This window comes from Aptenodytes forsteri, unplaced genomic scaffold (assembly GCF_000699145.1).
Source record: "Aptenodytes forsteri isolate BGI_AS27 unplaced genomic scaffold, ASM69914v1 Scaffold236, whole genome shotgun sequence".
Lineage (NCBI taxonomy): Eukaryota > Metazoa > Chordata > Aves > Sphenisciformes > Spheniscidae > Aptenodytes > Aptenodytes forsteri.
The window spans coordinates 2,211,027-2,222,956 of record NW_008794456.1 but is presented as its reverse complement, the minus strand read 5'-3'; the positions used below and the strand labels follow the sequence as shown (position 1 = coordinate 2,222,956).

Below are 11,930 nucleotides of genomic sequence, written 5' to 3'. Positions count from 1 at the left end.
TGCCCCCTCCCTGGAAACATTCCAGGTCAGGTTGGACGGGGCTCTGAGCAACCTGATCTAGTTGAAGATGTCCCTGCCCACGGCAGGGGGGGTGGACAAGATGGCCTTTAGAGGTCCCTTCCAACCCAAACCATTCTATGATTCTATGACCAGCTGCATGAAATCATGACTCTAGCACACTCAAAATATTTCTTTGAGGACAAGGAGTAGCTTTAGGGAAGGGTGCCTGACGGGTGGACCAGCTCCACTTGTCTGTTCATAGCACAGATACATCCCGGGCAGCACAGCATCCCCTTCGTTGACCTTCATCCTGGTTGCAGCCAGAAGGGAGATAGTCTTCTGGCTACACATTTCTTACTGCTTCTGTGCCTGTTGGCTGGGTGCAAGCGTGCTCTGTGTTTCGTGAGTCAAGGGCAGGGCTCCTTTCTGGTGCACCCTTTCTGGTGGGCTGCTGCATGGCAATTTGGCTCGTATGAATTGACCCACCACCAAAGGTGAGATCCTTTTATCCCATTAACTGTGTTCTTCGTCCACGTGCTCCAGCAGCTGGGCTCCGCTCTCCCCTCTGTGCCCCTCTCCTGGTGTGGGACTCTGCTGTTCGGGCACTGCGCGAATCAGTCATCATGTGCCAAGTGTCTGAGGGATGCACCTTATTTGCATAGATTTGAATAATGTCTACTTTATTGTGCCATTAAACCTTCAATAAAAAGGAATTGCTTCTATAATTCAACAAAGAGTTTATCAAAACACTCTAAATGAAAGTCTCTGTCAGAGGCTGGTTTTAACCATCTGATGAAAGGTGTTACAAAGTTTGGAGATCTATGCATTTTATTTATTTTTTTTTTTTTAAGTGGGCCATTAAAAGCCACCTGTCAGACTAAAGCACAAGCATTTCTAATGACCTGATCTCTGGTGCCTGAGTCCACTCCAAACCTTGCAGAGAAGCAGCTGGGGTCTGCAACAAGAGCATTCAGAAACCACGCAGGAGGCAGAAGTGCTGCAGAGGTGGGAAAGGCAAAGAGATGTGAGCTCTTCTTAGGTCTCCCCATGAAAATTCAACTTGACGAAGCCAGCCAGCTTCTCCTTAGCTGCTTTGTGCCGTGGTAGCACGTCAAAACACGAGCTGGCTCACGGCAAGGCCAGCTGTGGGTGAGATCCGCAGTCAAGATAGCCATTAAGTTGCTGGTTGAATTACCCACGTGCAGAATATGGTGCCCGGGCTCCACCGCCGGGTTGCTCCGTATCTCGCAGAGGGCACGGTATGCCCTTCACTCCCGGCTGACCTCTTGCTTGCATCAAATTCATCATTCCCGTCACTCGGCGTGTGAGTCATTTCATCAGGCTGCGCTTTGTCTCTTGGCCTGGTGAGCGCGCGCTTGGAGATGAGATGCAGTATGAGTCACAGTTCAAAAAGCAGGTGCCTGAACTGGTGCTGTCAAAAATAAATTTGCAGGACTTGATTCCTTATGCTGTTTTTTGCTGTTATTAACTGCAGCTTGTCTCAGGAAGACGGCTGGCTTTGATGGACACTAGACCATTTTTTCCCCTTTTAGATTTAAGATCGAGATTAGCTGCAGCAAGATGATCTTGTGCGTAGTGTACTCCTTCCAAATTAGCTTGCAACTGCCTGACAGATTTTTGGATGCATCATTACAGAAAGTATACTTCCTTGCTTTGCATCGTTAATAGAAACGAAGTTCCCCATGCAGTGAAATATTAACAATTTTTTACTAACGCTCAGCTTTTCTGAGCAGGTTGACAAGAGAAGGGAGGAGGCTCAGAGGTATGTCCTCTGCCCTCCGTGGTACATCAGATAGATTAAAAATTCACCGCAGCATGAGGGTCAGACTCACCCCCGTGAAATAACACTGAATTTTAGGTATTGGCGTGGCCGGGGTCTGCTGTCACTCGCTGGGGGACAGCGCTGGCTGCCTGTTCGGGGCTCTTTCAGCACCAGTGACACCTGCATAGGAGCTCTTCATGGTTTGGAGTGGGATCAGGAAAGCAGAGAGGAGGAAGACGTGTGACCTTGAGGAAAGAAATGAAAATAAAAATCCCATGGAAAGGGAAAGATTGTGCCCACAGGGACTCATAATGAGAATTTCTGCTGCACGCTCAGGGTTCATTAGTTGGAAAGGGCAGAGGAGGAGAAAGGGTCCTGTTTGGGGCTGAGAGATGAGCTAAATTGCCCTCAAAGTCCCTTCAGCTCTGTGACGGAGCTCTTTTTCTCTTCCTTACCTTTTTACGATGTGCAGGAGAATCAGGGTGGTTTTGATACCATTCCAGGGGTCCTGTCAAAGCCTGAAACGCCTCTCAGGTCACCCGTGGTTCAGAGCAGCAGATGAGTTGCAGAGAGGGACTGTTGGGAGAGCTGGAGAAGGGAGTGTTTGTGTTCAGAGAAGAAATTCAGAGCGTTGCTCATTCAGATGAGCCAAACGAAGGCCGAGATGTATAGTAGGGTAAAGGCCAAGGAGAGGGTTAAGGCACAGAAGAACGTCAGCTGGATGAATAAATTGGGAATATTGAATAAATAAAAGATGGGAAAGAATTGAGGTTAGAAGAAAGTTTCTGGTGTCAGAACGGTGAGATCCAGGAGCAAGGAGCCTCTGGAAGGGTCTCGCAGAGGTGATGGCACAGGCTAAAAGTGTAACTACTTTTAAAGCAGAGCATTGCACTTTTATATGCAGGCAGCTGCATTAGTGAAGGGCTGGATTCGGTGACCATGAGAACTATTTTCCAGCTCCCCGTTTCTATATATTGGCTGGAGGATGATGAGCTTGCTGCTGAGCATCACCATGACATTACGAAGCATATTGGGGTAGAGTTGCACTGAACAATTTATGTTGGGGAAGGAGCAGAGTTGCAGAAGCGTTTTGATTAGAATCATAGAATGGTTTGGGTTGAAAGGAACCTTTAAGGGTCATCTAGTCCAACCCCCTGTCGCGGGCAGCGCCATCTTCAACTAGATCAGGTTGCTCAGAGCCCCGTCCAACCTGACCTGGAATGTTTCCTGCAAGAAGGTCTCCCCAAAGCCTTCTCTTCTCCAGGCTGAACAACCCCAACTCTCTCAGCCTTTCTTCATAGCAGAGCTGTTCCAGCCCCCTGATCATTTTCGTGGCCATTAATCCAGTAGGAGTTAAAAGCAAATACATTAAAAAGAGATTAGAAAACATAATTTCTTCTTGGCTTGTTCAGTTGTTCCTTCATCCTTCTCTTCTCCCCACTATTTCTTCTCCGCTTGGTCTTTGCTGCTCATTCTGCTCAGTGCTGGGGATGAGCACTCCCAGTGCTGGGAGTGCTCGCTGTAACACCCAAGCGCTGCGCTCCAACCTCAGGGATTCAGCAGGACTGTTGTATTAACAGTGGAATAAGTAAGTTACTTGGCTCTGTCCGAATGAAAACAAACTTTGTGCTCAGTGCACGCTCCCACTCATACGCCAGAAGTCCGTGGGCTGTATTTCTGCAGTTGCCTTCTCTGTGCTCTCTCCATTACCTCTGGTAATTGAGTCGCCTGTGGGATATAGCACCAGGGTATGCTTGGCTGCTTTGTGGGAAAAGCATTATTTTGAGTTTGATCCCTTTGTTGGGGGTGGGGAGAAGATGAAGTCTGTAGCCATAAACCAGGCAGACGGCAGCGTACGTCGTTACAGCCTGTAGAATACGTATTTATCTACCTTGCACAGACTAACAAATTGTTGTTGCAATCATTACAGTAAGTATGAGATATGGAAACAGTTTTAAGTTTCATTTTGCTTGCCATCATCTCTTTCTTTTTCTTTTTTATTGAGCAGCAGTAATTTAATAGCATTGTTTGACTCCTGTTCGGTTTTTTCAGTGTCTTGCATTGTATTGAGTTTCTGTTGAACATTTAAGTACAGTAGTACAATTTTATGCCTAATGGAAAAAGCAATAATTATTTCATTAATACCAGGGTAGAATTTGTCCGTACGAAACAAGAAATCAGAAAGCACTGAGCGTATCGGGTAAAATAGTGTTTCTCAGCTTTTTTTGCTGATGTGGAACAAAAGAAGGCACTCCCTTGTACCTGTACTCATGGGGTAGACTTGCATCCTCAGCTTACTGTTGTGCCATCCCACAATAACACTGATTGCGTGTAATTGTGTGTGGGATCAGGGCCTGGCTCAGGCAAGAACGTATTTTAGTTTCTGGGCCGTGCTGTTGCATTTTTTTTTTCGTTCTAATGACATATTGGAATTAGCTGTTGATCATTCAATTAAAATCTTTACAAGAGTACAGTGGGAGGGTGATGTTCAAAGACACTGAGGGTCAGCAAGGGATCCATTCCCCTGCTCCTCTAGGGTGGGAGAAAGCCGGCTGCCCGTTATATCTTCATAGTTATCAATTCACATTTTGTCTGAAAACTCTATTTCATGTCCGTGTTTGCAACGTAAGCGTGAAAGACTCGTATTCAAAGTAAACAGGCTTCAGTAAAGCATGTTAAGAGTAGTCCATCTTAGGATACGACAGGTCACTGAAACCAGATCCAGAGCCAGGATCACAAACTGGTCCTCTGCTCTACTGAATCCTCTGCTTTTCAGTTGAAAAAAGGATGGTACAATCCAGCAGACTTTCTAAAGCAGTTTCAGCTCCCAGAGCAACCAGCTACCTAAGAGCGTAGTCCAGAGTGGTCTAGAAGACCCCTGGGAAATGAACGCAACCCCTTGGGAAGGAACAGAAACGAAAGCCAAAATTGGGGGAAGACAGCTTAAAGCAAAGAACAGTGAAGTAGGGAGGGGTTTGGGGGTAAATATTCTTTACGGTGTTAATGCGTGCAGTGCTGCGAAGGTTGTCATGTGGAGTCAAACTCTGGAAATGGAAGTTGAACCGCCAAATCGCAGTGGTCAGACGTGCCGATATTTGTGATATGCTGCTGACGGGTTCAAAGGAAAAAAAAAAACCCACCAGTCCTGTTGTTTAGCATAAGCTGCTCCTTTGTTATTGAATTTCGGGAGAAATACAAGCCTTCTGCAGTGCTTGACTTTTTAATAGCTAGAGTTTTATTAAGTAAACGTGTTTTTTGCGATGACTAGGGTTTTGATTGTTACTAACATTGGTTTTAGCTTTGCTAGCTACGTGCTGGAAATCAGCCAAGCACAGAAACATGGTTCATGCCCTGAAGCTTGTACAATCGGAGAAAGATGACGCTGGGGTAAGAGGGAGGGTGTAACACAGTGTATAACATTTGTTTTCTCCTCTTCCTTCCCTCGCTGCAGACTGTACCAAAGCCAATAGCGCTGGAGCCCTGCTTTGGGAACAAAGCAGCCGTTCTCTCTGTATTCGTGAGGTTGCCTCGAGGACTTGGGGGTATACCACCACCAGGACAGTCAGGTGAGGAATATCGTCGTCTCCGCTGGCTTGGTATTAACTCTGTGCTCCTTCCCCAGCCTTACAGATTCACCTTACAGTTTCAGACTTGATCCCGCGGTAATTGCTGTACCCGCACCGCAGCTGAGGATGTGCTCGGGTTATTTTAAGCTAGCTAGCTTGGGCCCTGCTAGCTTCCTACCTGAGGTTTGATTCAATTTCTTGGGTCAGTTGATGGATGAACATTTGATATTTGGATTACACTTTAATTTATAGCTGGGGAAAAAGGGGGATCTGGTACAAACAGGTTTGCAGTAGTTACTTACGAAAGTAACTTGTCTCCCAGCCTATCCCCTCCATTCCCAGCTCCATTTGTAAAGAGACATCAAGACCTTTCAAAGCATCCGTGCCCTCCTCTCAGCAGCTCTGGACAGAGAAGTTCTCTCCATCCAGCTTAAGGTTTCCTTGCTCCCAGCCCCTTCTCACTTAAACCTGCTTGCAGGGCACCGAGACGTAATCTCCTGGGCAGTTTGTGATTTCACTGGGGTTTGCCCAGTGAGCGTGGCGAAGCAGAGGATCTGAAAAGAGTATCAGCTGGGTTTGAGATGGGGTGGTTTGGTTGTGAGCTGTGTTGAACTAAATCCCAGATGCCCAACGGCGGTTTGTCTGTGGGTCTGCCAAGAGGAGGTCGCAGAGATGACGGGTGTCCGGGAAGTGCAGTGGAACCTCCACGCACGTGTGCTTTCAGGATTTATTCTAGCACATCTACTGGTGCAGAGAAAGACACCTCTCTAATATTATGGGTTTCACATCCATTAATACCCCACACTTCTTACTGCCAGCTTTTTCTACTGCAGTTGCTTTCAATAAAACATGCGGTATTTAACAGCTTGTTTCAGAACAGCCGCTAGAGTTTAATCTCTTAAGCCAGAATGCTTTTCTAGTTTGCTTTTTTCCCAGACAAACTCAAAAAAATGATATTAGTTTTGTGACTTGGAGGGTTTTTCTCAGCTGTGGTGGAAGGATTTGTTTCTGTGACTGTTTTGTTCCGTGACTATTTTGTTTTGTTGCCTCAGGTCTTGCAGTGGCCAGTGCACTGGTGGACATTTCACAACAGATGCCAATTGCCTACAAAGAGAAATCGGGTGCAATACGAAATCGGAAACAGCAGCCCCCTGCACAGCCAGGAACCTGTATTTGATGCATGGACATCAGAAACTGTATAGGGTTTTAAACAAAACAGAAAAGTAATACCTAGGAGGAGGAGGAGGAGGAAGATTTCCAAGTTGTGTCACAAGAGACTAGAAGCACTCAGAAAAACACAGCTTCCTTGAACCCAACTTTTTCTCTCATCTACGTGATAGTTGGCTTTATTTGACAACTGCTCCACTTAAGTTTTACTGACACGTGGCTTCAGATTGCTCCTTTGTTTTCTTCGAGTTTAAAGTAAAATAATTTTATTGCAGGTCCAGTAACATCCGATCGCCGCCATTCATGGTCAGTGTAAATAGAACAGTAGTCCAATATGAATGACACTCAGGTTTATACATGGAAAGTGCTTTGTAGTTCATGTATTTATCAAACTGTACAAAAAGAAAAAGATGCAGTGTTTACAGGTGTCAGCTCTCAACACATAAACACTACTATTAATCTTCAAAGCATCTTCATCCCTTGTTTTCATTTAATATGATACGTTTATTCCCTCATTATTTAAGTGGAACTCTCTTCCAGATACAGCGTTTTTGTAGTCATCATGGTCCAGAACATCAGGAACGCAGAAGCTGGGATGGTTTAAAGGTTGATGTCACATGTTGCTCAGACCACATGCAATACCTGGAGAAGCTGAATGTTGCTTTTGAAGGACTCGGTGTTTACATAGTCTTAACCTGCTTGGAGTACACCACACACAAGTGCCTAGACTTGAACAGATCTAGGGAGTGAGGAGACTGCTACACACATTTCTTTTTAACATAATTATATTCCTTTAAAATATATGTATACACACATATATATAGTCACCCAAGGCAGTCTTGTGTTCTGTGTAATATATCACGTGCAGTCAGGGGAAAACGGCATTTTCCTGACCAACAAACTACTCGGCCAGATGGAAATATCTGGAGGGAAAGCAGAGTTTCAGTAGCTCATACGAAAACTCCTGGTTTCACCAGCGCTTTTAATAGAAGCACTTTGTGTCCCAGGTCAGATATGTTATATTTCTTCTGATTTTTCTCTGGTCGTATGGCCTCTTTCCCTCCCCCTTCCCTCCTGTCATTCCTCTGGACGGGAGCTGAGCTGTGGCGGGGCTCAGAGGCACTGCTCCTCAGCAGTAAGATTTGCTCCATCTCCTTACGGGGTATAAAAAGCAACACTCCGGGTGCCAGATCATTTGAGGATGAAGTAAAATAGAACTTTAAATAAAAAGCAAGCAGGGCAGCTTCGTTTGGCCACAGGTTTGCGTTTTACATGATCAGTTACTGATATTTCCCATTTGGGTTGAACTCTCTTAGATGTTGAAGAAGGTGGCTTGTTGGTGAAAGGAAGGGACTCGCAAACGGCAAAGAGAAGGCTTGGCTTTTGGGGGATGTATCAAACCGCCTGAAATACTCTGACTAGTTGGTGTTATGTTTTGAGGTTCAAGGTTGGACTTAAAGCATCAGTCTGTGCGTGCTGGTGCCCGGTGCCTCCCTTGATTCTGGAATGTGGCGCAGTGCCGGGGCCACGCGAAGTTGTGCTGTTGAAGCTGGTAGGGAGATGTTACAGGAAGGTGCCAAACGAGGCGTGTAATTGTTGCTCAGTCACAGTAAGTGCCGTTTCATTCAGGTCGCCGAGTCGCTGGTTTCTGATGAGGACATCTAGTATTCGTGAAACGGAGAAGTAACAAATCAAGGGGAGTGAAGGAAAGCGCTCTTGAATCTTCTGGCCAGGTAGCACCCCTTTCCAAAATGAAACCCAAGTAACTGCGTCTTTTTTCGTGCACGTTTTGGTGATCGATCACATATCAGCCACTTGTTCCCTTTTTTTTTTTTTTTTTTTTTGTCTTTTAACTATTTTGAAGAAGCTCTTTGGAGCGCGTCAGCATCGCAATAAAGATGTGAGTTGCTGTTGGTGGGGGACAGCCTGCTGGTTTAGAGACCGTGGTGGATTATAATTCTGATTTAATGTGTCGCTTAACAAATACAACAGAACTGCAGAAAAAATATTGGGGAACAAATGCATTTTATATATTTTTATATATATTTATATATATAATGCATCTGTATCTAAACTAGAAGTTTAGATGCCCTCTGGGGAAAAGAAATTCTGGGAGGGAAAGGGGTGAGCTATGTCTTTTAGAGTGAAGGGGTTTAGGCAATTATTTAACTGATGCACAGATTACCTCAGACAGATTCATCTCCTGAAAATATCTTCTAACTTCCTATGTGTATAGGTCTAACCTGAACTAGAGAGATTATACTGGACTAAAATCCCTTCCCTGTTACTGCTTTACGTGTTTTCAGTCGTGATGCACATCCTCGTGTTCAGAGATGTTGTCGTCTTGCTTCTCCGACCCTTTTTTTGGGGGGAGGGAAACTGCCAACCCAAATTGAGAAAGCTCTTGTGCTTAAGGCTCCGTATTCAGGACGGCACTTAAGCGGGTGCTTAGAGTTGTTGCTTAGGTTTTCCTGAACAGAAACACCTTTCAGAACAATAGGCCTGGAGGGCTGATATATTTTTACGTTAACAAAAAGACATAAATGGTGGGTTTTTTTTTCCCCCCCGAGAGCTGGGTTGTCTGGTCTCAAGAGCGTACGGTGGAGCATAGAAGCGTAGCCACAAAGTTAGGTGTCAGATATTGGAAAGTCGAGCAAAAAGGATCAAACTTTTGAGATTTAGCAGAACCAAAAAATGTAAATAGAGGAGTGAGACTTATTTATATAAATAAAATGGAACAGCTCCTTTAGGATGTAGCTCTGCTCTGCATCTTATCTCCATACTGATGAGGGAAAAAGAGAACTCTCATACATATCTCCGCTGCAAACAGTTTCATCCCAACTTGAAGGTAAAATAGAGACAAAGGTGGGAATGGATGGGGGGAAGAAGAATTGCCGGTGGTTTATCACCAGGCCAATATCAAAAGTGAAGGATTTGTGGGTTTATTTCTTTTGGCAGGGGAGGGGGGGGAAGAGCAACCTTATTTCATGGGAGAATCTGTAAATAAATGAAAAATAACACACCGATTTTGCACTTGTACATAAACTATACAGTAGCGTGCAGAACATTGAAAGATTTAAAGTGTATATAAACCAGAAAAATATTGAATGTATTTTTGATGCATTTTAAATGATGTATGAGTTTTGTCTTAATAACTTCTTCATATGATGAGTATTAGATAACTTTCCAGAGCTTTAAAGAAACATCAAATTATATTCGTGGTATCTTGCAGTATAAAGCAGGGAGGCATAACTTGACTTTTATGTATTCAAATGCATTTCACTTAAATGTATAAACGAAGTGAAATACGGCTCTTCCATTTGAAAGGGGGAAAAAAACCAACGCTTGAAGACAGGTAATAAATGTACTTAGTGTCATTACTTGGAGGATTAAGTCAGCAGTTTAAGCCTCTACCATTAAGATTGTGCCAGTGATTTCCATTCAGAATGACTATTTTCAAGCATTTATAACTGGCTGAAATTCAGCATTCAAGGTCTCAACCCTCAGAACATTTTTATTCTTCGAGAGTAGCCTTTAAAAAAAAAAATTAATAAAAAAAATCAGAAATGTTGTAGCCCTTTTATTCTAGAAAGCAACAGTGCCATTGGATCGCCAAATAACACACATTTTTTTGGTTCGCTCTTTTCCATTCTTTTTTAGCCCAGAATTTTCTCTGGGCTGCTGTGGCATGAGCGACAGGAGACCCTGCCATGGTATGGGTCGATACGTTGAATACAAGATTGATGGGACACAACTTTTGAGTCATCGCCGCTCTCCCTGGGCTGAAAATGCGCAGTATTGAAATTGCCAAAATAAAGCTATACGTGGTGAGGGAATGCCTGCGATCAGCATAAAGTCATAGCTTATAGTTTACCAAAATTTGATGGTGTGGTACCATAAAAGCATGGCAGCCCCTGTTGGCAGATACACGCTTCCTTAGGGGTAGTTTGTATACTAAATATTGCTCAGAAACATCATTTTCTCTGCAGTAAACGTTTACCAGAATACATAGTCACTGGGTTTATAGTATGGCTTTAAAATGGCAGCTCAGCTTGCTTGGCCCTAAATAAGCTAAAACGAGCTCTTGATGAAATCCCCTCACTCAAGAGGCTGACGTAAAGCTTCAGCCTTTCCGCGTAACCTGCTGAAAGTCCAGTGCCGCAAAGACGGGGCTGATTCTCCATCCTTAACTGCTCCCCGCGTTAGCAGCTGCGGCTGCTTCTCCGTGAGACCCTGAGCCGGGGACACAGCGTCAGCTGCGCCTCTGAACCCGTAAAACCCTTTTCCCTGCGAACGGGGATTTGCCGGCACTGAGCTTGCGAGAAAGCAAAGAACGGACCCGACGTGCCGGGAGCGACTTTTGAACTCATCCATCCAACTTAAGAGTAAGCTAACTGGAAACTGGAAGCTGCGCGCGCGAGCGTCTGGGGAGGCGGGAGCAGGGGGGGTGGGGCTGCGTTTCTCATTTTCGGACGTGGTGTTGGCTATTTTGGCAAATTCACAAAGGTGCCACTGGAAGCTGCGCGCGCGAGCGTCTGGGGAGGCGGGAGCGAAGGGAAGGGGGGGTGGGGCTGCGTTTCTCATTTTCGGACGTGGTGTTGGCAATTTTGGTCAAATTCACACTCTCTCTGTTGATAGCTGCTGAAATTAGTTTAGTTTCCCGTGCTAGGAATACTACAGTAATGTGCATATGCTGGGTTTTTCTGCTTCTGCGTCAGGGCAGGTTTTGTTCAGTTTATTACTTTGTTCTAACACTACACGTGGACTATTTTTGTGCGTCTTAAAGGTACTATAGTTCTTTAGACACTTCCTCTACGTTTATCATTGACTCCACAAACCTCACCAGAAGAAAGAAGAAAGAAAAAAAAAATTGTGGAGGAGTGTAACATATGCCAGTCCTTTTTTTTTTTTTTTAAAAAAGGAAAAAAAATTAAAATAGAGTTTTATATTACTCCGAAATTTGTGCACAATAAATGTTCTTTACACTAGGATCCTTGAATTAATTGTATTCTGGATTTTTTTTTTTCCCCTTCGTTCTGTAATTATTTACGATTCTTACCTGTGTTCAAACTTGAGCTTAGTTTGTTAATATGTATAATTTAGCATTTATGGCATTCATATGTAAATATAAGCAAGTATTGTAAACTATTTCATTGCTGGGGACTGTGGGTGTTATACATTTAGGACTGCAGTTTTTGGTATAATTTTTTGTATTGTAAAATAACAGCTAATTTAAAGCAGGAACGAGAAAATTATTGGGAGACCTGTGCATTTTAAATACAAATGTGAAGTACGTGTATATAAATAAAAGTACATAATGCAAATCTTTCCTCTGAAATAAAAAGTAGATGATCTGGTTAAAATTTCCCCCCGCCTGCTTTTTCTTCTCCCCCCCCCCCCCCCCCCTTCTAATA

General features: G+C 44.2%; 1 protein-coding gene across 1 annotated transcript in view; it reads left to right on the top strand.

The window, feature by feature from the left end:
- ATRN (attractin) overlaps nt 1-6,986 on the top strand; it is a 124,487-nt gene extending 117,501 nt beyond the window's left edge. Inside the window, exons 28-29 of the mRNA XM_009290721.1 lie at nt 5,235-5,349; nt 6,402-6,986. Of these exons, the coding sequence (XP_009288996.1) occupies nt 5,235-5,349; nt 6,402-6,526 (240 nt within the window). The 3' untranslated portion in view covers nt 6,527-6,986. The remainder of the gene's footprint in view (nt 1-5,234; nt 5,350-6,401) is intronic.
- The last annotated feature ends 4,944 nt before the right edge of the window (nt 6,987-11,930 follow it).